The sequence below is a fragment of the Prinia subflava genome, chromosome 16 (genome assembly GCF_021018805.1).
Source record: "Prinia subflava isolate CZ2003 ecotype Zambia chromosome 16, Cam_Psub_1.2, whole genome shotgun sequence".
In the NCBI taxonomy this organism is placed as follows: domain Eukaryota; kingdom Metazoa; phylum Chordata; class Aves; order Passeriformes; family Cisticolidae; genus Prinia; species Prinia subflava.
In genome coordinates, this window is record NC_086262.1 from 325,662 (window position 1) to 352,806 (window position 27,145).

The 27,145-nt window shown below is 45.5% G+C and overlaps 1 protein-coding gene and 1 long non-coding RNA gene across 12 annotated transcripts; one reads left to right on the top strand and one right to left on the bottom strand.

Moving 5' to 3' along the window:
- Positions 1–5,829: 5,829 nt before the first annotated feature.
- On the bottom strand, positions 5,830–8,104 carry LOC134559293 (uncharacterized). Its single transcript, XR_010082496.1, has 3 exons — positions 7,966–8,104; positions 6,644–6,702; positions 5,830–5,966 (listed from the first exon to the last, which is right to left on the bottom strand). It is a non-coding gene; the product is annotated as an uncharacterized LOC134559293 (long non-coding RNA).
- GABRP (gamma-aminobutyric acid type A receptor subunit pi) lies at positions 5,855–27,055 on the top strand. Of its 11 annotated transcripts, XM_063413921.1 has the most exons (12): positions 5,960–6,373; positions 7,264–7,726; positions 7,992–8,097; positions 13,518–13,607; positions 14,924–15,033; positions 17,259–17,326; positions 18,324–18,541; positions 19,388–19,470; positions 21,821–21,958; positions 23,214–23,366; positions 23,886–24,079; positions 25,000–27,055. In XM_063413921.1, exons 4-12 carry the CDS (start codon positions 13,552–13,554, stop codon positions 25,312–25,314), a joined length of 1,335 nt encoding a protein of 444 aa, XP_063269991.1. In that variant the 5' UTR covers positions 5,960–6,373; positions 7,264–7,726; positions 7,992–8,097; positions 13,518–13,551; the 3' UTR covers positions 25,315–27,055. The 11 variants fall into 11 exon arrangements, with proteins under 11 accessions (XP_063269997.1, XP_063269993.1, XP_063269991.1 ...); XM_063413927.1 differs by lacking the exons at positions 7,264–7,726; positions 7,992–8,097; positions 14,924–15,033 and having other exon boundaries at positions 5,855–5,994; positions 6,264–6,373; XM_063413923.1 differs by lacking the exons at positions 7,264–7,726; positions 7,992–8,097 and having other exon boundaries at positions 5,860–5,994.
- Positions 27,056–27,145: the final 90 nt, after the last annotated feature.

Here is a 27,145-nt window from a genome sequence, read left to right on the forward strand (position 1 = left end):
GGTGGAGGACCAGTGGAGCTGCTGCTTGGGGAAGCGAACGCGCTGCTGCTGTGGAAGCCCAGCTCGGTCCTGTTTCTTCTGGTGTGGGGTGAGCCTCTGCTCCTGGGAGCAGCCACTGAACTGGGACCTGGTTATCGCCTGCCTCACTAAAAGAGGGACCTGTTGCTGCTTTCTCGGCTGTCTGGGGATGCTGAGCCTGCCCCTCTTTGCCCTGCTGGGAGCTGGGTCGCTGTTGGCCTGACCCCACTGCTTCTTCGGCACTGCTCCAAGTTTTTCGCACCCCCTGCCTGCCGAGATCTCCCGTGTCTTCAGCCTCAGCTCCGCAGTTCCTGATCCATCCCTTCCACCCCTTCCCCCACAGCTCCGCAGTTCCTGATCCATCCCTTCCCCCACAGCTCCGCAGTTCCTGATCCATCCCTTCCATCCCTTCCCCCACAGCTCCGCAGTTCCTGATCCATCCCTTCCCCCACAGCTCCGCAGTTCCTGATCCATCCCTTCCATCCCTTCCCGCACAGCTCCGCAGTTCCTGATCCATCCCTTCCATCCCTTCCCCCACAGCTCCGCAGTTCCTGATCCATCCCTTCCATCCCTTCCCCCACAGCTCCGCAGTTCCTGATCCATCCCTTCCATCCCTTCCCCTCTCGGACAAAGCCGCCATCCCCGCCTGCTCCCCGAGCCCGCCCCACAGCGCCCCCTGCAGCCGCGGGGGGATCATCGCCCCTGCCCCGCCCACCGGGAGCCACCAGCGCCCCTGCCGGCCGTGCCCGGAACTGCACCAAAGGGGAAAGGGCCGCGCTCAGGGAAGTGTTCCTGGCTTCTGCTTCTGGTTGTTACTGATGCTGGGCTTGGGGTTGTTTGTTTGCCTTGTTATACATACTAATAAAGAACTGTTATTCCCATCCCCATATCTTTCCCTGAGAGCCCCTTAATTTCAAAATTACAATAATTTGGAGGGATGGGGTTTGCATTCGCCATTCCATGGGAGGCTCCTGCCTTCCCTAGCAGACACCTGTTTTTCAAACTAAGACTCAGACTTTTAAAAATTTGCCTCACTTTATTTGTCTTATTTTATTTTGCACTAAGCTGTGATACCATAATGCTTAAACCTTGAAGAACATCTGCTACAAACAAGTTACTGAATTGCTTTTGGTTCCTTTATTATTCAAATGATGGAGCTGTGCACAAACAAACGAGATGCTTTGAAAGGCAAGGAAAGTAAGGGATTTCTGTCTCAGCAATACTTTGTAGTGATTTCACCAATAAAATAAAAATAACAGAGTATCAAAGTTTTCATTTCTGTCCTATTCTAGCAGTGAATATTTAGTGCATGTCATAATTAAAAAATGGAAATATATGGTGTAGATTTCAGCAGCTTCAAAGTGTCCAAAAGCAGAATTTCAGAACTTAAAAAATTCCCTTTTCTGAGAGCACATTTAATCCCCACCTGGAACAGAAATAATGTTCCAGCCTGTGAAGAGGATATTCCAGGGCTTGAGCAGCCTTGCTCAGCACAGCCCAGAGACATCTCTGCAGAAATGGGTGTGACATTGCAGAGACCTGCAGGTAATTTTAGATACAATAAAAGTCACATTCAAAGGCATCCTGTTCCGTTACTGCAGCTTTGCTCTGGGTTTGGTATGGAATTTGCAGTACCTGGGGAAGCTCTGTGCTGTCAGTGTGGGAGCACCTGGCCAGCTCCTGTGTCCCCAATGCCCCAGAGCAAGGCCTGGAAGAGCGGCAGCTGTTCCTGATGGAGCTGAATGAAGCCAGAGGACTGGAGAGAAAATTTTGACAGCTGGGAACTAAAGTAATGTTTCACAGACTGGATGAGTCCCTGTGCATTAGCTGTGCCTTTCCTCCAAGGATAAGTCCATGGAGAGAGGAGATGCCTTGTAGGGGTTTGGAGAAAGTCAACAGCAGTGGGCTGGAGCTGCCCTGGGGAAAGAGCCAGAGGCACTGACACACTGTCTGGGTCTGTGTTAGTAGAGAGAACACAAAAATGTGACAAAGCTGGTCAAAACCTGTTCCCTGTGCTGGGACTTTAGGAAATTTTTTGCACTTGGTGAAGAAGGGGCAATAGTAGTGTTTGGCTAGTCTTTTGTGGTTGTGTTTTCCAGGTATTCTGTCCTGCTCTGTGGGCACCTGGGCCCTGTCTCTGCAAGTTTCTTCCTTGTTCCCAGTGAGGGGCAGCACTGCAGCTCTCAAGCCCTCAGCTTCCATCCACCACACATGCAGAGTTGGAAATTATCCCAGGGGACAGCTGGCACTCAGGTATTGGGATACTGACATTGGAACAAGCAAATGGTCTGAGCTTCCATGGAGAATAGGCTAGACCCACCTCATGGTTTGAGACACCTCTGAGTGCTCCCTATTCCCTGCATGGAGCTAGGCAAAACAGCCAGTGTTGTCATCATAAATGGGACCTATGGATGTGTATGGATGTGTGTGGATGTGTATGGATATGTTTGGATGTGTATGGATGTGTGTGGATGTGTGTGTGGATGAGTGTGGATGTATGGAGCATAAGGATAATGTCACACATTCGGCAGGTTCTGTTGTCACAGGCTAGATAGGCTGTTAGACGACATTTGGGGATCAAAGGGTTTGGAGTACTAGGACAGGAGTCTCCAGTGAAAGTGGTTTGCTGCTGTAGAGTAGGTGCTGGTGATGCCCTGGACAGTCCCTGCCTGGCAAATGGAAAACAAAAGGCTCTGGGTTTGCTCAGAACTGCTCCAAATTAAATCAAATGCAACTAGAAAAAATGTGGTGGTAAGTTATAGGGATTTTAAGAGAGACAGGACCACTAGGAAATGTCTTAAAACATGATCTATTGCTGTTCTTCTATAGTCTCATGAAGGGTGATAATGTCTTCACTGCATACTCCAGGAGTTCATGGCCAGTGGTCACCACTGGTCACAAGATCACAGCTTACAAGGTCTTTTAAAGCTTAACTAGCCAATAATCTACTACCACACATTGTTTTAACTTTCACACCAATGGCTAATTAAACTATATCACACGTTCTGCCGCAATGCTGTGAAAAATGAAAGGTCACTCTTAGAATATTTTTTTAAAGTTTAATAAGGGAATAAAAAAGGACAGTGTCCAGCACTGGGTTGTTCCTGGCTATTGGCCAATGAACACCAGTACATTAAGAGGTATTATTTATATACTGTTACTTTACTAAGATACATACATATTCATGTTTCATGCATTATTCAGACATTCTTGGTAGCTTTTGATGTTGTAGAAACTTTTTTTTTTTTACTCTGACTTATCTACATGACATTCAGCAGATCAGGTCAATATATTTTATTCCTTCTTGTGGCTTCATTTTGTTGTTTCACACTTCTCTGATAACGAGGAGTTAACAAGTTCTTCTCTAATTCTCTTCTGGTGCTCTGGTTTGTGTCATGGTTATCTTACCACTTAGAGAAGTCAGTCAGCAGATGTGGGAAACAACTTAATTGCTTTATACAGTTTTCTCGGCTACATAGAAGTATTTTAACATTTTATATTTTGCTAAGGCCTACAATACAATACATTTATTACACTATTATTTTTATAAGTATAAGGTGTATACATTAACATAATATATTCATCACACTACTATTTCTATGGGCTATACAGTGCATACTTAAAATGAGAAACTATGTTATATTAGTAAACACTAAAAGGAGTTATAAATTGTGCTATATTTAAATACTTACAATCAATAACAACATATAAAAGCTAATACACAAATGCAAAAGCCATTATTATAGGGTCATTTTTAACAATGCGGACAATTTTGTCCAATCATATAGTGACACAGAATCCTACAGAACTACACCTTAAAACTTGTTATTACCTTTGTAACTACTTCGATATTATAACTTTAAAACCTTAAACTTTCCACTATCAAGCTTAATATGTTTCTGCTTGAACTACAAATCCACATTCTTGCTTTATGGTCTCTAAAGTTGGAAACCTTTTCCAAGGCCTCAAATTAAACCCTGTATTCTCCGCTATATTTGAGGCTGCATGCATGAAGTTTTTAGAATTTTCTATGCCTTGATTTCCCACAGTAAGTCCCACTGAATTAATCTTTCTTAGACTTATATTTTCCCTTGCAAATCATGTGTGTGTCTCAAGATGGTGCTTTTCAGGACATCACAGGGAGGAGTGCAGTATTCCCAAAGTGGCCCTCAATTTCCCTGAAGCATGTTCAGTGGATGAGTTTTGCAGAGACCCAGTCGTCCCCCGCCAGGGCGGCACATGCGCCATGGGGACAGCTCGTGTCATTCCGCCGTGTGACACAGCCCAGCAGCTCTAGACACAAGCACAGATCACCAGGGTTGCCAGGCTGGAACCAAACCAGCACAGCAGTTTTAGGGGGCTGCAGCTTCTCCTCTCAGCCATTGTTATGTGAGTGCTGATTGCCTGAATGTGGCACGGAGGCAAACTATAACTGCATGAGCTATTCCTTCCCTCTGATAACAAGGCCAGAACTGCACATCAGCTTTATTCCTTCTCATGTCAATCTCCCAGTCCACTGGCAGGCAGAGATATGGCCCTGGCATACAGAAATTCCCTGTGATAATTGTACCAAGGCTCTGCCAGGGCACTGCTGGTCCCCATGGTGGGGACATACAGGTCAGTACTTTTCCAGATGCCACAAAGCTTCCTCAGGGGTGTGTGATGATATGGCGTGACTGCAGGTGTAGCAATAGGCTACAGAGCCTTTAAGGACACCAGACGTTTTCTCCCTGTCAGATAATTATCGCTCTCATACCCAATGGCATATTCTTCATCAACTCGCAGATGTTTTCATGATTTTTGGTTACTTTATTTTGCCAGGTCTGGAGGTGCTTTTTACTGTAACAAAGATAAACTAAGTAATCATGAGGGAAAATGTCAGATCTTTCCTTCCATTTTTATGGATTCCCTTTTGGTTTGGTGTGTGCATTCCTAGGCAGACAGGTTTATGTCTCTGACACAGATCAAGATCAAGGATGACCCTGAGAAGGAGTGGCCTGAAACCTGCTCTATGCCGTGTCCAAGGAGCAGCAATCTGGCTCCAGCTCTTCACAGACAGAGGGCAGGGATCCCTGCAGGTAGCACCTGCTGAACTGTGGGGAAATGCTGTAAAGACTTTTTCTGTCCTTTGAGACACAAACCTGAAGGTAAATCTGCAGTGATTTTGGTTTCATACCTTTAAACTATTTTCATAGTTTTTTGGGAAACTTCTGTCATAAAATTCTCTCCTTTTTCTTATTGCCAGTGTTCAAAACTACCTACTCCAAAGACAAACGTTTCAGCGAATGCTTCAGTAAAATGGAAGGTGTGTTTTGTGATACCATTCAGAGATTTGAGGACCTCTGATTTCATACCCTCAAAAGCAAGTGCAGCAGTGTTTTTGTTCAGGCTATTTACACTTCATCAGAGCTCAGAGCTGAGTTAATGTTTCACCTCAGGCTGCAGTAAATTAGATAAAATTTCCTCATTCCCAGAGTTACCCTTTTACTTTGTCTGCCCTGCTCCATTTGCTGATACAGGAAAAAACATTGCTTAATCCCTTTCAACAACTGTTGAGACTATTTTTAAACACAAAATATGTTTCTGTACTGCATTGCCTTTTGCTGAGGCATTTTTAAGACTACCAAGCCTCAACCCATGCTAAGTAATGAGAGCTGTCTTCCTGCTGGCAAACCCACCTGTTTGATAGGTTTAACAAGATAAACCTATGTGAGCCTCGGTGATTTTTTCGACCTCATTTTATTTCACCCCAAAGCAGAAAAAGTTTGCTCCTTGGACATAAATTTTGGAAATTCTGAAGTGCTCTTTGGGGAAGCTTTTCAGAGAGGTCCTTCCCATTGGAGATAGCACACACACACCTGGCAGCTGACAAACCTGTGCCTGAAGGATTCTGCCAAGGAGCAGCTCCCACTCCTGCTATGCTGGAGCTCCTGGGGACCAGTGCTCACCTGTAACAGCAGAGGACAAGAGCTTCAGGTGAGACATTTATCTGCTCTTTCACTCCTCTGCTGGGAGCACACATATCCCACATGAATAACATGAAGCCACAGTCTTCAACTGGCCAGAGCTCCTCAGCAAGAATTATTATTCTGAAATAATGAAAATAATAATAGGGAGTGTTGTCCGATAATCAACGTCCAGCTGCCTCAGCACCAAAACACTGGGATGTGTGTGTGGCAGCTCTCTGTGACTGTTCAGGACAAAATGAGAACCCAAAGGATTTTGAATTGGGCATATTGCTGCAGTGCTTGGAGAGATGCTGAGAGCTGTGGGGGCCCCTGCTGCATCCTCACCTCCCGAGGCACTGTGGCTGTTCAGTGGAGATACTGCTGAGCCCCTGGGATGGATCCCACTGGTAAGTGCCATCTTATTTGCCAAGAAGCATAAAGCGATCATGGATTAATGTAAAGTGTTTAAGGATTTTTTTCCTTAAAAATATTCTTCACCCCTCTCTTGACAGAACAATATAAGCCTAGGTCCTCTAGGGGAAAGTTAAACTAAAATAAAGCCTTTTAATTAAACTTCTTTGATGTTTATAGTGATCAGAACAGTTCGAAATACCAGGCATTATTAGTACAGATAACTTTCTGTCTCTTGAACATGAAAATTAGAAACTAGTACTTACTGCAGCTCAATTAATGAGTACATATTGATCTGATTTGCTGTCTCTGAGTGTATTTCATCCTATAAACATAAAAGTACACAATTAATTCCAATAAATCCTAATCTGGTTTAGTTAAAATATCTATCTGCCCAGCTTTTGACAATTGAAGTCACTTGTATGGATGCAATATTTATTTAACAAGTTAGGGAGCAAAATGGAATGACATCATATCGGGTAAGAGCTTTGGCCAAAGATAAAACCACAATTGTACATTTATCTGAGATTATAACAGAACGTTGTGCACTTAAAACTGAGTGTCCAATTAATTGTCAGTTCCCAAACTCATTCCTGTGTCTGACAAGAGGTCACACCAATCTTCTTCTACATTTAAATCACACTCTTTCTCTTTAAAGTGGAGTTAAAAAGCATGAACACTGGGTGCTGATGTTTTCACACACGGATGAAATGTTTTTAGATTGTAATAGGACACATCATAAAGGAAATAATGGGGTTACGGATTGGAAAAAAACATGCCTGTTATCAGTCCAGAACTTTTACTCTTACATGAAACTCTTTCTGGTTCTGGTATGAGCATCACTGGCCCTTTTCAGAACACAGCAGGTTTGTGTTCTGTGTTTCAGGACAGAGCATTTGCTGTGAGCACTGCATGTTTCTCGAAGAGCAGCTGGAACCTGCAGGGCATTTCTCAGCAAGAGCTGCCTCACCGTGGGTAGTGGCCGGTGTTGAGGGCTGCTGCAGAATGCTGGACACCCGGGGGCTCTGAGGGGCTCAGGGCTGCCCATGGCTGCCCCTCAGACACAGCAGCTGAGGGCACCCCCAGCCCCGCTCCCCTGGGGAGCCTGCCGTTCCATGAGTAGTGAGGATGACACTTGAGGCACAGGGATGACAGGGCTGCATTTGCTTGGTTTCTAACTAAGCACTTTAAATTGTGGGGAGAAAAAATTGCAGTGTTGGATCTACAAGGTAAACAACAGGACAAAATACAGAACCACTAATGGCATCTCCCATAACTGTGGGGCTTGAGCTGTCATAGGAACCTGCTGCATCAAAGTCCCTTTTCCAGAGCAGGAGGAAAGAACAGAGGTGATGTGGGATGGGGCTGGGCACTGAGGGCATTGGTGGGAAGGGAAGGGAAGGGAAGGGAAGGGAAGGGAAGGGAAGGGAAGGGAAGGGAAGGGAAGGGAAGGGAAGGGAAGGGAAGGGAAGGGAAGGGAAGGGAAGGGAAGGGAAGGGAAGGGAAGGGAAGGGAAGGGAAGGGAAGGGAAGGGAAGGGAAGGGAAGGGAAGGGAAGGGAAGGGAAGGGAAGGGAAGGGGATTATTACCTGGATTTATGTGTTCCCTGGCAAAGGCCTCAGCCAATGGTGACAGCTGACCAGCCCTGCAGCCTGGGACCAGGGCCATGGGTGGGAAAGCACTGACTAAAAGTGGTTCCTGTGCAGTCCGTCTGGTTTGAGGTTTGTGTTTGCTTTATCATTTCACCCAAAAAAAGCGGTAAGGACTGAGTAACAACTGGTAACGTCTGAGTGGTTTATTTTCTCTGTTGCTGTAGACACTGTTGTCAAGTCACAGAGTCTGCTGTAAATAAGTCTACAGTATAAAACAGCATTTCTTTTCGCAGAATGTCAGTTTTCTCTCTCCTCTTTCTAGCCTGTCTTTCAGGCATTCATTTTGGAAATCCTAGAAAGATAAGTTCTGCAATGGTCTGGCCTGTCAGTCACCTTTAAGGCTGAAGTGGGGCACTACTGCTGCTAGGATGGCATTTGGCTCCAGGTTACTGCTGGTGCTGAGCCCCCACCTTGTCCTGCCTGTGCTCCTTTCTGCAGGTAGTCTTTGCCAAGAGCCTCACCCTCACCTCTCCCACAGTATGAGTGGGTGTTGCTTCTGTTTGAAGCTGCCAGGAGCCCAATGCACAGCTACAGAAAATAAATGTGCTATGAACTGATTGATTTATCTGCATTTTCTAGCCCAGCAATTAATTCTGCTCTTGGGAGGCAGAACCAAAGCAGCAAGCAGGCTGTAAAGCCAGATCAGGGCTGATAAGGTATTCCTCCCTCTGTGGCCCTGTGCTAGCACAGAGCAGCCTATTAAGGAATCATCTCCCCCAGGATCCCCGGCCCCAGCGAGGATCAGCCCTGGCTGCACCGCGGCAGAGCCGAACCCATGGCGCCCAGAGACAGAGCAGGGACCCCGAGGTGCCAGGACAGGGGGGTGGCTGCAGGGTTGGGATGGGGATGAGCACTGCTGCTGCCCTCCCACAGGGCTGTGACCTGCTGCTCAGGGTTGGCAAGGCGTTGCTCTCACCTTACCTTTTGCAGATTGCTTTGACACTCATTCTTAGTGCACATCACCTGAAGAGCTCGGTGTCCCTAAATGTGACTGCCCTGTGCTAGTGGGTGGTGATGTCTGTGTGGGCTGTCCAGGGGTGAGCATTGGTCCCTGGGCAGTGGGGCCAGCTTGGGGCTGGTGGCTGCATGCCACTGTTAATGTGAGGCCTGTGGGGAAATTGAGGCAGCTGGGAGTTCTGACCCAGGATTTGGGAAATGGTGCCCACAGGTGCTGGTGGGTGCCTGAAGTTCTCATGGTAGCTCGGGCACCACAGTGAGTTCTCTGGAGATGTGGGGGCGAGTAAGGAGGGGAGAGAGAGAGCTGCTCTTGCCACTGCTTCTGTCTCCTCCCGTCCCAAGCAGGCTGCACCCCCTCTCCCTGTCCACACTCTCTTCTTGTTTCAATTTCTTACTTTGGAGACCTGCATTAAATTTCTCCCAGCCCTCAGGGAGACCAGAAGGGAATTCAGATGCTGTAGGTAAAAGCTGCAGCATACAAGCAGTATTCCTTCTAGGAGAGTTTGTGTCACAACAGCTCAGCAGCTCACTGATACATCTCTTGGGCATGCAACAGGAACCTGTGCAAACCCAGTGCAGCAAAGAGAAGGCATGGAGGAGGAGAAGGCTGCTGCTGAGGCCAGCTCCTTGAGCCACTTGTAAAATTCTCTTTGTTTAAGGGTCTTTGTGTGTGGCTATTGGCGGAATTTTCCTCTATCTAGGGCAAGACAAGTAAGCTGAATCTCTGGTTGCTTCTGCAAACCTTTCTGTTTCAGTCAAGTGGAATCAGTGTGGCTCTTTATTGATTCTGAATTGTGTCTTTCATGTATGTCTTGCAGTTCTGAACTGTTTGTATGTACAAACTGAAAAGTAAAAACTCAAAACATTGCATCTACTTTTGAGATAAAATTTGACCCCGGAGCAAGGCAGAATGGCTCCTTCCAGCCTTGAGGATCGAGATTAAGTTTCTCAGAGCTGGTGACCATGCCCACCTGCTGCCAGCACCGAGCAAGGGAGCAAGGCAGCAGCACAGATTGCTGGCCAGTGCCGCCAGCCTGTGCCCCTTCATGTCCTGCAGGTGCCCTATGCTGCAGGGACACAGTGCCGATGGCACTGGGCCCCTGGGGCAGGGCTGGCCTGGCCCTGAGCTGCCTTTGGAGTTTGGAGCAGACATCTGCATCTTTGCAGACTGAAACTGTGCAGCCTAGAGTAAGAAAATGTAACAATTTCCCAGATTCTTCCCTCTCCCTTCCAAAAGGGATGCCTTGAGTTTGAGTTGACAAAGCAGTCTATTTCTAACAAAAGACTAATGAATATGGCAGCCCTTGCTCTTTTGCAAGTTTAAACACCCCATCTTTCCTCAAAGAACAGTTCTAAATCATTTTATTTGCAAGCCCTAAGCAGGAATTTGTATTCATAGTAAGACACTAATTGAGTTAATTTATTTAAGGCTGGGGTATAATTTCTAATAGTGGAGGAGTCTCTAGGCCCAGTGCAATTGTCTCCCTGATAGGGCATTAATATTCAAAGGGGTTATAATACTCTGTCAATTGATCTGTGTCTTTTAGGAAGTAGGTTAGCAGTTATTGATGGTCACTTGTGTGAAGGATTAGCACAAATAAAACTGGTACTTGGCAGACCAGTGCCTGCCCCCGGCCAGTCCCACACCCCGGCAGGGAGGGGCCCAGGGTCTGGGGCAGTGGATCCGAATGGAATGTGGAGAATGCGGAGGGAATTTACCAGCACATCTGGAGGGTGCTGCTGCCCTGCTCCGCGGGGCTGAGCTCCGGCAGCAGCAGGGGAACGCTGCAGTGCCTTGGTGTGGCTGCCAGGGCTGCTGCCCTCAGCGCTGGGCAGGTGTGCGCCTGACAGGACCTGAGCGAGGAGCGGTTGGTACATGTTCATCTTGACAGATAGTCTGTGACTGATGGCACTTGAGACAAATAACGTGACCTCTGAGTAGCTTAATTTCTCTGTTCTTAGAAGCAGGGAACATTGTTATTTCTTGAGTGATTTAAAATGAGGACAGTTCCAAATTTGTTTGTTTGTTTGTTTTACTTGTTTTACTACTGTATTAAATTCCACATTGCACTAAGAAACATGGTGGTGAATGGTCATTAAAATAAGGTAGTGTGGAAAGCAATCCAGATGATATACTTTTGTGCTTATATTGAGTATTTATTGAGGAAAACTGAACGTTGGTGTGGAAGGACATGTAGCTGCAGTGCAGCTTTGACTGTGCTGCCTGCAAGAGCAAAATAAATGTCTCGGGTAAATGTGGGCTGTTGAGGTGCTCAGGACAGTATGTGGCTGGTTTTCCACCAAAACTTCTGCAGTGAGGAGTGTTTCACTGCCCTGCAGAAACACATACTAATGGATGTGCAAGATGAATGATAGTGTCTGAACTGTGCTCCTCGAGGCCTCATCTCCTATTTTTTCTTTATGTTCCCATCTGTCAGCATATTGTCGAATCTTCAATTAATGCATCACTGGCAGCTCCTTTCACCCTCACTCCCTCTCTTCAGCCCTGCCTGCTCCTTTCCGGTCCTGGGCAGGTGCTGCTGAGGCAGGTGCTCAGGCAGAGTGGAGACACAATGCAGTGATCCTGTCTGTCACTCCCTTCCTGCTGGGAGAGGTCAGTGAGTCCCTGCTGCTTCTGCCCTGCAGGAGTGGCCTGGGACACAGAGCGACTGCTCGATGGCAGGATTGAATGCTGAGCTCCCCAGCTGTGCCTGCCAGCATGGGACTGCAGGGGAAAGCCTTTGTCATGGTCATCAGAGATGACCAAGGAAATTAATCCCAAATGACCAGGGCAGCTGCACAGTTTATTTGACATTTACCTGTTACCTGGAAGCTTGGAAGAAAAATTCTGAAGTGTTCACTAAGGATTTTGTGGCCATGTGTTTTCCATAGCCTCTTGGTGTACTGACTATGCCCTTGGTCACCAAACAGTGTTTAAGGCCACATTTTTCTGTTAAAATGAAACCTTTTTCTGGACAGAGAAACATAAATACACAACCTTAATATAATTTCTTCCTAGTACAGGTAATCTCTAATGGAAGGCCCTGCCCTGTAACAGCAGGATTGCCCTTGCATTGACTGACACACTGAGCTGTGAAGAAATGCTGTGGTTATATCAGCTCTGGGCACTGGTGTCACCTTCTTCTTGCCCAGGAGTACTTACAGATTCCCATTTCGCTGCCTCCCAGTCTTTGATATATTTATTGTCTTTACAGTCATCCTGTGAAAAACATGGGACATTCATCAGGGGTGCTCATAAAAGGTTCCTTAGCTGAAGTTCATGAAGTCGCTTACTTTAACTGAAGTCTAATTTGTAAAATTAATTTCTTTCTACAAGTTTTTTAAACAACCTAGACCAACCTTCCTTCTTTTCAATCAAAATTGCTGTGAGTGGGTAAATGATTCTCTCTGGTCCTGCACTCTCACATTATAGTGAAGAGCCATTGAGAACATCTAGAAACATCTGAGTACCATTTCAGAGAATGGCCTAGAAGAGCAAAGCCTTGTTGTAAATGCAGATGTGGGACAGATATTAGAGCGTATTGTGTTTTGAGAAAAACCCATCCTTTCTCCAGTGGAATGCCCTGCATTCATAGTACTTGAATGTTCAGGTGTTTTACTGACTCTGTGTGTGCAAAGTTGTTATTTCCTGGTGTTCTGCTTGTCCCATGGCACAGCATCACAGCTGTCCATCCAGCTGAGGAGGCAGAGTGTCCTCTGGGCTGTGGGGAGCTGCTACAGGAAGGATCTAACCCAAGGAGAAAACTCATGATGTTTGGGTTCTTATGGTGCAGCCACATTGGAAGCTGAGGTCCTACATGCCATGTGCGATGAGAGATGTGCTAGGTCTGAAAAAAAGGTGTGTGATTGAAGCAGCATTTCCAGCAAGGAGCTGGAGATTAGAGTGGAGCAGAGCACAGCTCAAAGCTGCCACTGTGGCACCTGCTCCTAGGCCAGCATGAGCCAAACTTGGTTCCACTCCCAGAAAAGTCAACGAAACCCATCTGAAGTGCAGTGACCTCTGCACGATGAGTGGCTTGCCAGTGTTGCTGTTAATAGTAGGCATTTATCCCAGGTACAGTCAATGAAGCACAGAGTTACAGCACTTCTGTGAGGCTGGGCAAGGGAGCCTGGAACTAAAAGAGGCTGAAACTGCCATCTGTAGCAGGCTTTCTCTTGGCTTCAGAGTCTGACTCTTCTGGGAACTACCCACACATTTTCCTATTTAATCAATCTCTTTCCATGGTGCTATTCTCAACATCAGCTAATTGCCATCCCATAGTGATAGGAGAGGAGCTAGAATTTGTCAAGGACTTCAAGACCTATCACCAGGGTATTTTATGTGGTAAGTGATAGAACATGCTGAAAAGTGATACTAGCCAGAAAAAAGGGCAGGAGCCACTCTGTATCAGGTATGTTAAACAGGTATCACTCTGTGATAATTCTGACCATGCAACATTTCTTTTCCCTGTCTCCTTCCCTGAAAATATTCTTTAAACCACAAAACTTTGTCTTTCTTTTCTTCTTCACAGACAACCAGAGCAAATACAGAAACAATCTCCAGACATGTTCTGCAGATATTTTTCCTTCTTCAGTCTGTGTCTTTTCCTTCCAACCCAAGGGTAAGTGGGGGGTTTGTTTTGTTTTAAAGGGAACATTTGAAGGATGTTTCACATAAATAATGTGGATCAAAAGGAAATTATTCTTCCAGTTATCTAGCCCATCCAAAGAAGGCAGGGTGCAGTCAGGGATGCAGTAGAGGAGAGAGCAACCTGCATAGGTCCCTAAACCACAATATGTCCATTAACAGTGCAACCCCTGATTTCCTGTTCAGAACCAGCACGGGTTGTTGTTTTTTACTGGAAATGCCTCCCACAAGGCTCTCAGCTCTATTACCATCCTTGGACCTACAAGTCCCAAAGCTGTTGAAGTATTTATATAGATACTGTGCAAAACCTGGTTCCGCTGTAAGGTCCTGTTTAGTCTAAATCCTGCAGCTCCAAGGCCCTATCAACCCAGCTGTGAAGGAAACAGAAGAAAAACTCTTGGTGAGAGCTGTAACTCCATGGCTGCTTCCTGCCTGAAGCAGGGTCCTGGCAGTAGGAGCAGCAAAGGCTTGGCCTCCCACCTCCTCCTGCTGAAAGCAAGAACAAACTTCTAATTTTTCACTTGGTTACAGTTTTCTCAGGTGAGGGTATGCCACCCTGCACCATAACAGTCACCTTTTACAGTCCAAGCCCCATCCCTCTCACTGTCTGTGTGAGGGTGCAGATCTGTCAGCCTCATAACACAGCTCCTGCCTTCAATGTCCAGTCACAAAACATAAAATTTGATGTCATAATTTAGAGTTGGACCCTCAGTATGCCCAGCAGCTGGAGCAGCACTGCCTGCAGGGCTGAGAGTTTGACTGTGAAGTGCACTTTTCCCCTCCAATATTACTCCTGATAGCAGCTGTAGGAGCTGACACTCACATGTTAGGAGCATGAACCTTATTTAGGGGACTAGAGATTACAAAGGAGGAGCTTCTGGGCTGTAGGATTTGTCTCAGGTTGTCATAAATGGGAGGAAAAAAGAATGGATATTCCTTCTATAGGCTGTCCAAGAAGGAGTGGGAAGGGGAGAGTGGGGTTTATTGTTCAGGCTTGTGATCTACAGACCTTGCTTGATTTTTCTGTGATATTTTTAGAACATTCTTAAGATATTCTGCATGCAACCTTTAGCTATCAGCTGAGGCAATTTGCCATTTATCCACCTCTTGAAGGTGCTAATTATTCAGCCAAGACAGCAACATGAGCAAATGCTTGTGATTTCAATTACGTACTTGGTTTTAATAACAATTCTATACAGTTTGTTTGTTTGAACACAAGCTGGAAGCAGCTGCAGGTGCACACCAGATGTGCCCACCCCAGCAGGTAACAGTTGGTGTTTGTGCCCCCAGGAGCTCTGTGGGCCATGGATCCAGCTTGCATGGCAGGAGCACAACATTCCTCCCTGGATTTGAGAACCTCACCATGGGGTACAACAAATACCTCCGGCCCTACTTTGGTGGTATGTTGGCTCCACACACGGGAGCATTTAAAATCAGTCTTTAAGGCTCATGTGGAGGGGAGAGCAGGCTTTAAGCTTGCTTTAGGATTCTGCAGTTTCAAAGGTTGTATTTCTTTTAAATTGGTTGGTGTCCTAGGCTCCCTTCCTTTCTGCACATCCACTGTTGTCTTGATTAGTGGTGCATGTGTGTGGGGGGGTTGGGAAAATCTCCAGCTGTGTGGTAAGGAGCAGGAATTTATAAACTTTAACATCTCTCTGAAAGACCTAACAAAATAACTAAATTCTGTTCCAACTGTACAGGCTTTTGTTTGGAGCCTGACCCTTGTGATTTTCTGCTTTACTTTTGGTCATGTACACCTATTACAGCTATTTATGCAGCTATAGAGGAACAAAACCATTCTTCTTACCAGGATTATTACTTTTGACACATGCTTTCATCTCACACTGAGACACAAACCTATTCCAAACCCTGGTGAGACCTCTGGAGAATCAGGAGCAGGCAGGAATTTAGGAACTTATCTGAGGCTATTGAGCAATTTGGGTGTCAGGTCTCCACCCTTCCGGGTGAGTGCTTGTCATCACATAGAGGAAAAAGTTTCTCAGAATGACAGTCAGAACCTGAAAAGTATTGAAAGTTTAAGAAACAGCAATAACCATTTCTATTTCTATTAATTTTGGTTTTGTGCCTGAACCATTAATGAAACCCTGTTTGACAGAAAAATTTCCCATCAGCTTTCACACGGCCATAGATATTTCCCATTGTAAACTGACCCGCTGCTACTGGCAGCCCTAAGCTGCTCCTTTTTCTGGCCATGGTAATAAATGTCTGAGACAACACAGAATTTACCATCTTGTTATGCTTAGAATGGCTGACCTGATGCAGGACTAGAAAAGTTTCTCTACATCCTGTGACATCATGAGCAAATGCTTCTTTCTTTATGACATAACAGGGATCCACTGCATCTGCAGCAAATGTTAAACAAAACCAGCCAGGACTCTGGTGTGATGTTCCCCGGAGGTCACATCCTCACAGTTGTGTCCTGTGCTCAGTAAAAGCAGTGGGCTTGAGTCTGCATAGACAGAGACAGGAACAACAGCTGCTTTAAAAAATACACATCTTCTACAAATGAAATGTATTTATGAACAGTTTAAAACAAACAATCCAAGTCAAAACCACATGGAAAGAGTTTCGGAAATGGTGTCCACTGGTCGTTTCTCGCTGTGATTTAGATGTTGTACAGGAGTTTCAGCAGTTTACGGGGAAAAGCACCACTGTGCTGGCACCCAGGCAGAGGGCTGCGCTGAAAGCGCCGAGCCGCGCTCGGAGCCCCGTGTTCCTCCGGCATCGGCGGAGCCCGGCCCGGCGCGGGGTCGCGCTGTCCCCGTGTCCCCCTGTCCTCGTGTCCCCCTGTCCCCGTGTCCCCCTGTCCCCGTGTCCCCCTGTCTTCGTGTTCTCGTGTCCCCCTGTCCCCGTGCCCCTCTGTCCTCCATCCCCGTGTCCCCCAGTCCCCCATCCCCGTGTCCCTGTGTCCCCCGTCCCCCATCCCCGTGTCCCCCTGTCCGGGGCGGTGCTGTGTCCCCCTGTCCCCCATCCCCGTGTCCCCCTGTCCGGGGCGGTGCTGCCCTCTCGTGGTGGCTCCTGGGCCCGCGGCTCTCGGTTCGCGGCTCTCGGTTCGCGGCTCGCTCTCGGTGGGAGCTGGAACCGGGCAGAGGCCGCTGCTCTCTGCATTTCAGGAGCGCCTGTTTTCGGCAGTCAGGGACCTTCTCTCCTCTCGGGGGCTCCTCCCCAGGAACTGGGGCTGCCCCGCGCTCCCTGAGCTGTGTAAAGTGCTCTGTGCAGAGATTCCTGGCAACGCTTTGTGCCTGGTGGGGGCTGGCATCAAAGGACAAAGTGGCCCTAGCTGCCTGTCCAACGGCAGATGCCACCGAAATGCTGCTGATCTAAACTGCTGAGCTTCGCAGCCAGTGCTGCTGGGTATTTAACCCCCTTCTACCATCACCAAACACAGAACTCCACCTCCCTAACGGTGACAACAGTGACAACTGCATTTTGGATCATGTCATTTGTGAGCCTAATGGTCTAAAACTGTGTCTGGGCCTCTGCAGTTTTAGTGACAGCAAGTGAGGCTGAGGACAAGTGACCACCCTGCACAGCATCATGAGTGGCTTTACTGTGCCTTTCACACTTCCCTTCTCTCTGCTGAAACATTTCTTTCACTCTGCAGGAGAACCTGTACAAATTGCAATGAGTCTGGACATTGCAAGTATTTCTAGTATATCTGAGAGTGAGATGGTAAGTGAAAGAACTTTTATTTTACAAGATAAGATTGGGATATGCCTGAGAGACTTCACTTGTATTCCTGTGTGTCTAGCACAGAAATTACCATTTTGAAACTGCTTTGCTGTTCAGGGGCTGTTGACCACTTTCAGTAGTGGGATGAAAACAGAGCTTATTTATGACTGCACACTGTGTAGATGCCATAATAATGTGGGCTTACAAGTAAATAGAAGTGGTTCCAAAAGTCCTACCGGTCAAATACTCAGCACCTTCTGGAAATCAGACCCTGTGGAAATAGAAAAAATCAATCCTGTGTGGCATCCCTTGTGAGGAAGGAAGTTGAATAGTCCAGCAGTGCCTGTGGTGTCCAGAAGGCTCAGCAAAGCATCAGCTTCAGACCTGAGGGATTGCTGCTTATTCTTTTCTGGTGGGGCACTGTGAGAACGCTCCACTCACTGCAGGTTGATTTTGGCAGGCCAAACTCAAGTTAATCCCTGTGTTCTTAGATTCAAAATTCCTATTAAAAGAGAAGACACAAGTTTTCTTTTTTCATTTGTTTGGGGTTTTTTTAAGACGTCCCTGACATAACAGGTTGAATTCACTTACCTTTTTTCTCCAAAGTGCCAATGTCTCTTTATGAACAGATTTTTAGTATGTGTGGAATTTCCCAGCTCTTGGCAATGACTGATCTGTAATGTCATTGACTTGTGGTGTGGCCTCAGGTGTGTGCTTCCCTCTGTTCTCTTACCTGCAAAATGGGCACAAAAAATCGGTAACAATAACTGCTCATTAAAAACATAAAGCACTGTAAGTATAATCTTTAGTCCTCGAACTCCACACCTTAGAGTGGAAGTGTATTAGAAATATTACAGAGTGAAAATCTGTGATGAAAGTGAAGCTTGAAGCTTGGCTGTGGTAGGTCAAATAAGGATGTGTTCTGTCCCTTGTCATACATGTGGTGTGCCCCAGCTGTGCCTGGACACACATCTGCAGGCTCTGCTCTGTTTCCCAGGATTACACTGCCACCATCTCCCTGCGGCAGCGCTGGACAGACCCTCGCCTGGTCTTCCATGGCAACAAGAGCTTCACGCTGGACGCTCGCCTGGTGGAGTTGCTCTGGGTGCCAGACACCTACATTGTGGAGTCAAAAAGGTCCTTCCTGCACGACGTCACTGTGGGCAACCGCCTCATCAGGCTGTTCTCTAATGGCACCGTCTTGTATGCCTTAAGGTACGGAGACCTCTGGCTTTGCTGCTGCTGGCTCGGAATAGATTTCCAGAATTACCCTGGACAGGAGCAGGTACCAGCTGTCAGGAGTGGTCAACAACAACAACAAGAAGTTTGTGGTCAACAAGCCAGCTGTGACCATTCTCTGCTAATGCATTTCCCCTTGTTCTGCCCTCTGGAAATGCCAGTCAAAGATCAGGATCTCCTATCACAGTACATGCTGTATCCTGAGGCCTGCTCAGAAAGCTCATGACTTTAGGTGTCACTGAGGAAAAATCCAGTCAGATGGGGGCAGGGGAGGAATGGAAGGAGGACATTGCAACAGTAAAAGTTTAACTGATAGTGGGAAACCATTTGCTTATCCAGTGCCATGTAGTGATTGACTTCTGTTTTTACCAAGAAGTGTATTGGTCCATGAACTGCAGGAAGATGCACAGCACTTGAATTAGCAATTCCTACAGTGCTTTCCTTAGCTTGCAGTAACTGGGTCCCAGTTACCTCAGCTGCAGAGTAAAACTCACCTACCTCCATGTCAGAGCAAGCTAGAGTATGTGTGCATTTAGTCACTGTGCCTCATGTCACAAGTGCTAACTCCTTAAGATGAGCAAATTGTAGCAGTGGGAAAAAAAGTGAATCTACACTCTATATATCCCACCAGATCAAAGCAAAATTCCTGCTTGGGCTACATTTTCATTGGGGTGGCTGCAAAGAGTGCATTTTCTTGAGGGTTCTCAGTTAATTCATATTATAGGTCCAAATAATCTAACTGTCAGAGCAGAGCTTTGTGATCCAGTTTGCTGTGTAAAACATGTTTTATTACAATTATCAGAGTTCTTTCTCATCCTACAGAATCACTACTACTGTTGCCTGTAACATGGACCTGTCAAAATACCCTATGGACACACAAACATGCCGACTGCAGCTAGAAAGCTGTAAGTATAACCTTCTAGAAAAGTCTATAAATAATAAATAAATAAATAAATTTTGTTTATTCATAAGTAACTACACATCTTGAATATTTGGATTAAGCACAGTGGCTTTCTGGAGTAGATTTTTATTCCTGCAAATTATAATGTCCAAAAGAAAACAACTTCTACGTCATCATTCTTCAAATGTTTGTGTTGTAATCCACAGTCCAGAGAATTCCTATCACCGTGCAATTTATGCAAAAAAAGTGGTAATAAAGAATATTTTATTAAAGTGTAGGTAATTCAATCTTGCACAGAAAAGCATGATGTAATATTGGTTGGTTTTCAAAATTCAGGTCCTTTTGAACAGACAGCCTCTTCAAAACGAACTTGTGGGGTAAGAGCATGTGATAGAGTACAACAAGGAACAATTCTCACATCTTTAGGTAGCTACTACCTATTGTGCCTCCCAAATCCCCACTGGAAAAGGACATTTGGAGGGGTGGTTGTCACAAGAATTGAAGCTGAACATGGCTCTCAAACTCATGAGCTGAAATTAGGGCAAAGTCAAGTTTGTGGTACCTGCCCCTCAACTAGGGAGGGGATACAGAGGATGGGGGCCCTCATCAAGAGAGGAGTCTCAGACTGGGAAGTTTCTAGAAGAGGAATTATCAGTGAGTTCTGCTCTCAGTTAAATTAAAAGCTCACCTATGGCAATGCTGGCTGAGAAAAGACTCCAGGGCAATGTGGGCCACTGCAGGGGTGCTACCCCAAAGCTCAGCCAGTGCAGTGCTGCTGCTCTGGACCAGTGATGAGCAGGCAGCCAGCTCCTGCTTCATGGCACAAAACCAAACTTCTACCATCTCAGCACAGAAAATTCATACCAGCTTTTTAACTTCTGGGGTTGCAGCATAAAGCACCTAGGGAAGCGCATATTATTTTCACATTAAAATCATATTATTTCACCATGGTTAACTTTATTACAAAGAATAGCTCCTGAAATAATAATGATTGGCCTGTTCTGCTAAAGCGGAGCATGTTTAGGCCTGGTTTAAAACTGATTGGGTCCTACATCATGCTCAGTTGCTGTATAATTCCAATGAAATTACATACATATTGCCCACTGGAGATTTCATTAGGATAAGTGCCCAGAAATAATGCTATTTAAATATACACCAGATGAATTAACAACAATCTATCACTTATTATAAAATTTTCCTGAGTAGCCACAATTTATAAAACCACTTAGGAACTTTGAAAAGTCACATGTTTAGGATTCTGCTCAGGGATTCATGTTCTGGACACCTAATTTAGGAGTTCATCACGCCCAAGCTCTGGTAATTTGTGTCTAATAAGAAAACACAATTAGATGTAAATAGACCTGCAACTGCATCTGATTCCTTCTACTAGGAAAAATGGGTTATTATCAGAATCACAGCATCCTTACTCATGGTCTCAAAGAAGGGCTCTTAAAAAAATAATTAAATCAGTGAAACTGATGGACTCGTTTCCTAAATTAAGTCAAATTTTTGAAGGGAATGGCAAGCTGGCATCTCAGTACAAGGTTTATCCCTCAAACTGATGGTCATGATGACCTGAGGTCACGTCATCACTTACATCCCTGGAGGCACACACTCAGATGGCATGTATGGAGTCCCACTGCTTTGAGGCAGCAATTTGGTATTACCTAAATATTGTGTGCATTTATTTGTTCTCAGTAACTTAATGCCTTTGAGGAGAGGAATAATGACGTGTAGAAAAGGTTGTTTTTATGAGCAGGTTTTCTGGACAACGTGTACCCAGTCAGAGGAGCCTGCTTCATAACCACATAGCAGTCTCAGCTGTAAGCTCCTGACTAACTGAAAATGCATTTTCTGATGTTTCAAAACACTTCAGTAGATGACTCAGTGAAATGTGCTTCTGTTCCATGGTAAGGGGCTCAGTGGGATCTGAATTCTCTTTTTTAACCACTGTGTTTTTCCTGCACTCCTCTCAGACTGAAGAGAGAGACTGTGTTTGAGGGTTAACAACAGCAGTACTAATATCCCATTGCATCTAATCAAGCTGTGTATGTCAGCAATGGATTATCTTTGAAAACATAACTACCCCATGTAAACAACTGCAACAGGCTCTCAGCAGCCTTGCACGTTGTGTGTCATTCCCAGAGGTGTGTGCTGCTGTCCATAGCCAGAGCAGCAGACCAAGGGCAGTGAGGGAAGAACAGCTGATGTCCCCCCATGGTCAGACACAGCCCAGGGGCCTCTGTCCAGTCTGCAGTGCCAGGGTCAGGGTTCTGCTCCCCACAGGAGACAGAGCAGGGCACAGCTGGCTCTCCCTGGCCTCAGCAGTCACACAGTGTCTGTGCTCTCCTCAGGGGGCTACGATGAGAACGATGTCACCTTCACCTGGCTGAGGGGAAACGACTCCGTGCATGGCATCGAGAAGCTGCGGCTCTCCCAGTACACAGTGGAGCGCTACCACACCCTGGTCTCCAAGTCACAGCACGAGACGGGTAAACCTGAGAGAGAAAAAAGCAGAGAAAGCTCTTGGGTATTCCCCATCCCATCTCCTCTCCTCCTGTGAGCTAGGATGGTTTGACTCAGTCCTGAAGCAGTAAAGCCATTAGCAGATCTTAATCTCACAAAAAGAGATGAACAGAAAGGTGATGACATCCTATTATTTGTAGTCAGGATATAAGATGGAAATCCACAGAAAGATGGAGGTTTAAAATATACTGTATTCATTTGATGGATTTTTTTTCATTCTCCTTCTTTTCCTCCACACATACCTGAAGAAAGTCTATTCCTTCTATCCAGGTGTGCAGCCTATAGACACTGCAGAGAGCAATGTCTACATTAACTAGGAGTAAAGTTAATTTTTTAAATATACATTTGTTTGTAAATTACAATTCTATCATGATGGAATAACATATTTTTGTAGATCAGAATTCAATGTCTTTTTCCTTATCAGTGTAAAATACTCTTTTCTCCAATTATAGGTACTATGAAAGGGGGCAAAACTTCCTCACAGAAGTTTTCCTCCATAACCTCAGAATGACAAGGTTTTTAAAATAACAATGTTTTGTTGTTTTGTTGCATACACAGCCCATGAACAACATGTACTTTGTTTCTACACTTCAATGGGAATTACATTTTAGAGAGCAGAACTATATCCTGAAGACACTACTGATCCAGACTCAGAACCCTTATGTCAGTATTTACAACAAATTGGTTTTAAAAGATGACTGAATTTTTTTGAGCACAAAAAGATACCATTCTTAAAAATCACAAATCACTAATGAAAATGGAGGTCTGATTCTCTGTGATGATGAGGCATAGGGATGCTTTGGGATATGAGCCAGAGCCTGCTGACATCAAGAAAAAAATGTTTTGTGTGTTTTTCAGCCATCAGATAAGGCTGACTCTGGCAGTACCCTTCAGAGCATGTGTTGGGAAAGGTGTGGTATGCTGAGTGTGAGAGAACAGGTGAGAGCATCAGCCCTGCTCTACTCCGAGCTGAAGCCCTGCTGTAACATTCCCGCTGTGCTCAGGGGCAGGAGCCCCTTTGCAAGGCATGTGCTGTTCAGATGGGGTTGTTCAGATGCCTCTTTGCCTCAGTGCTGTGTGTGTCCTCCTGAGTCTGGTGTGTTATCTGCATAAGCTCTGCTGAGCTCCATCAGCTGAAGGGCTGGTGCTGGGCTGCCCCAGTTTTACTTCAGGTGTCCTTGGGAATCTCACATTCACCATGTCTCTTCCTTTCATAAACAGGCAGTTACCCACGGCTGATATTACAGTTTGAACTGAGAAGAAATGTCCTTTACTTTATTTTGGAGACCTATGTGCCCTCCACTCTGCTTGTCATGTTGTCTTGGGTTTCTTTTTGGATCACACTGGACTCAGTGCCTGCAAGAACCTGCATTGGTGAGTTCTTGCCTGAGGAATGGAGAAGACTTAAACAGGCAGAGGAGCCTTTGAAGGCTGGGTAGACAGTATTTTTCTTGGGCTACCTACTCAGGGATAAATGGTCTGCTCACCTTCTGCTGTTCTTTGGGGCAGAGCTGGGTAGTTGTGGAGGAGATGCTGTGGAAGGGACTTGTGCCCTGTAGGGCTGTGTGTAGCTGAAGGTCCCAGGAGATCCACTGCAGTGAGTAGAGACAGAGCACACGGTCTTTGTGGTGTGCTTTGGAGGGAGGAGGATGGGGGGATTTTTTACTGAAAGCATGAAAAAGTAGATAGCAAATTGCTTGTTGGAGCCAAGCTGCCAAAGGCAGGGAGAGCCTGTGTGAAGCCAGTGAATGCTACAAAAGCATTTCAGTTGCTATGATGAATGATTTGGATTTGGTAAGGAGTCATGTGCTTTATCTAGCCAGCAACAGAGGGCAATGACATGAGCAGAAGGGTAGGCCAGGACTTCTCCAAAGTGTCTCTCTATTTTCCAAGGAGTTACAACAGTGCTTTCTATGACAACTCTGATGATCGGCTCACGAAGTTCACTTTCAAAAACCAACTGTTTCATTAAGGCCATTGATGTTTATCTTGGCATCTGCTTCAGTTTCATCTTTGGTGCCCTTGTGGAATATGCAGTGGCTCACTACAGCTCATCACAGAAGAGTGCAGCTAAAGTACCAGAAGAGGTAAGGACTGAGGTACCTTATTAAGGCCAGTGGTCTTGGACTGAGAGCAATTAGTTCTCTATTATCTGAACAAGACAAACGGTCTTCCTGCTATGGATACGTCAACAATGCTTCTTCTAATTGGCAATAAACCTAAACATTTGCATGTAACAAACACATGAATAGCACAGGATTGCTGTGTCTCTGGCAGACTTCTGAGCAGCAGCCTTAACTGGCAGTCCTGTTGGGTTCACAGGACCATATCCAGAGAGGCACTTGTGCCTGGCTCTGGATTGGGTCCATAGTGCTGAGCTGAGCTCATGTGAGCAGGAAGCATGTCTGCTCCTTTCAAATGCACCCAGAGAAGGGCCAGTATAACACAACTCTTTGCTCTTCTATCTGGTAACTCCAATAAGGGAGGTACTTCCTTCTGTCAGAGGAAAGCTGAACCCTTTTTCCTCCCTTTCCAGAAGATGCTTCCAAACATCTGTCCCACAGTGTTCTGTGCGGATTGTGAGAGTTGAGCTGTTCAAGGACTCTGCTTTAGTGTGAGAAATTAAATAATCAGGTAGGACTGTAGTCCAGTGGTCATCAAGGGCCCAAGTCCTATCAGGTTTAAAGGAGGCTTACCACCTCAGTTTGGAGTTCCCAGCTATTCGGTTACTGTGTAGACAGAAAGAGATGGCTAGACTGTAGGAGATGGATGTTGGATTACCCACAGTAAGACTTGCTCAAGGATCTAAAAATATCTCTAGAAATACAGTGGTGGAAACAGGCATCTCTGGGACTTCAGGCTCTCCTAGGATTAGGCAGCAGCTGAAAGGTATGTTTGAGTATTGGGATGACCACACATGATGCTGTGCTCTTATGTCTTTATCCTTATGGTCTCCTTCATCTACAGGAGAAGACAGATCTTAAAACTGTGCACTCTTGTTTCTTAGGGGCCTGCAAATGAACTGTCTGAAGAAATAGAAGAAGTTAACCTCACCAACATCTTCAACAATTCCATCACCAGCTATAAACAGAAAATCAGCTTCACAAGCATTGAGATTTCCAGTGATAATGTTAACTGCAGTGACTTGACCATGAAAAGTCATGAGAAAATCAAGGGTGTCTTGAGAAACAAAATGCACAGGATTATTGGTTATTTCACAATTCAGAACCCTGGCAACGTGGACCATTACTCCAAATTGCTTTTCCCTTTGTTTTTCATGGTGGTCAATGTGTTTTATTGGGCTTATTATCTATATTTTTAGTAGAAATTAGTTGCTTCATTCTCCTATTTCAGCAGGAGAGGAATTGTGCCACTGGGTGCATCCAGGTACCTAACTTCAGTGAATTCAATGTGGACAAAAAGCTTCCTTGTGTTTCCTGAGGTACCCAGCAGAGGTGTGTGAGATGGGCATGCATCAGCAGCACTGACTCTGACAGCAGCTGTTCAGCTGAGTGGCTGTTCTGGGCTCTTCTGCTCATGCCTGCATTTCATTCCACACCTCACCTGGCTGGAGATGGGTGTGCAGAATTCCACTGGCAGCTACAGAGAACTACAGAGGGCAGAATTATTTTGGTACCTTGGAACCTTAGAGTTGACATGTCCCAGAGGATGTATAGGATAATGACTGTTATTTTTTGTTTGCCAGAGAGAACAGAGGGACTGTGATTGTTGCCTCAATAGATGCTCTGTTGCAGTGAGAGCCCTGAAGCAGCAGCAGTAGCTTAGTGCAGTGCAGCAAAGGGATGCTCCCGTGCATGGTGCTCCTTTGTTCCGATTGCTGCAGTGCCAGCAAAGTGATTGGGTACTGCACAGTGGTGCCTCACTGCATTCAACATCTGTCACTCACTGAGGTAACCCTCACTTGCTGAAGTTCTCCACTCCCAAGACACATGGAAGGTTGTTGTTTGTAGAGCTGCATTTTTTCAGAGATTTGGGAACGTGAAATAGAGGTAGCAAAATCATTTTGTAACCCATCTCTTATACCCTTCCTGCTATTTTGCAGTTGAACAGATTCTACCACTTTCCATGTCTTCCTCACAAATTATTTTTTGTCCTGGAGAGTGTTACCTTCAGCCTTCACTGCTACAAGCAGCTCTCACTCCTTGCCAGCCATAGGTACAAGTGGCCCAGTTGTCATTCTCTCCTTTTATGTGCAGCTGTGGCAAGTCAGCAGTGCTGCTGGGTGAAAAGCACACTTGGGTTGGAGTAGGCTAGTCTAAATCATCCTTTCACTCTCTATTTTAGACTGAAAGACTGTTACTTTTTGAGAAAAATCATATTCTAATCGGGCTCTGGAAACTGCCCAAAGTCAGCTTTGTTTATCCTGCAATCAACAGGAATCAGGGTTTTCTTTTAAAGATAAATGACATGTGGGCACACAGTTACATTAAAAACCAATTGCCATTTGGTACTGTACAGCTTAAGAGTACTGGAAGCCTTTATTTGCTGATTGTAAAATGAACATGGTATGGCAGATTGCCCCACCCCAGCACCCTTTTTTTGGTCTGTGCTGCTTTCATCACTGAGAGGCGGCAATCCTGCAGTTATGTGGGCAGAACTGGAATTGCCTGCAGTGGCTCCATTCAGCAGTTCTGGTTGGGTGAGGCCTCTCAGTTTGTAACTAATGTTACAGTCTCAGCAGGCAGTGTTTGCTTAACTTAAGGATCTTTTCTTGTGGATTTCCAGAGAAGGTGAGCAGAGCATGTGAAACTATAGATTTTTTACTTTAATATCTTTTTATTGAACCACTTCACCATGCTGTACTGTGAGGAATTTAACCCACATATTCATAAATCATCACTTTTACAAAGAGCAGCACAAGTAGACAGAGGGGAACAGGCTGACAATGGCAAGTGGATAAACACAAACTCCAATAATGAAGTGTTGGCTTGTATATACTGGCATTTGAAGTCCATTCCATTAAATGTAATAAAGTGAATGTTTGTGATATGAACACAACCCCTCAGAGAGATTCTCTACTAAAAAAATCATTATCTCTTCTCTGTATTGGTTTCTTTCTTTAAAACCCAACTAAAATGCCCTACTGTGTTTTACACTAGCTGCCAAATATAAATGTTAAAAGGAATTTCTTT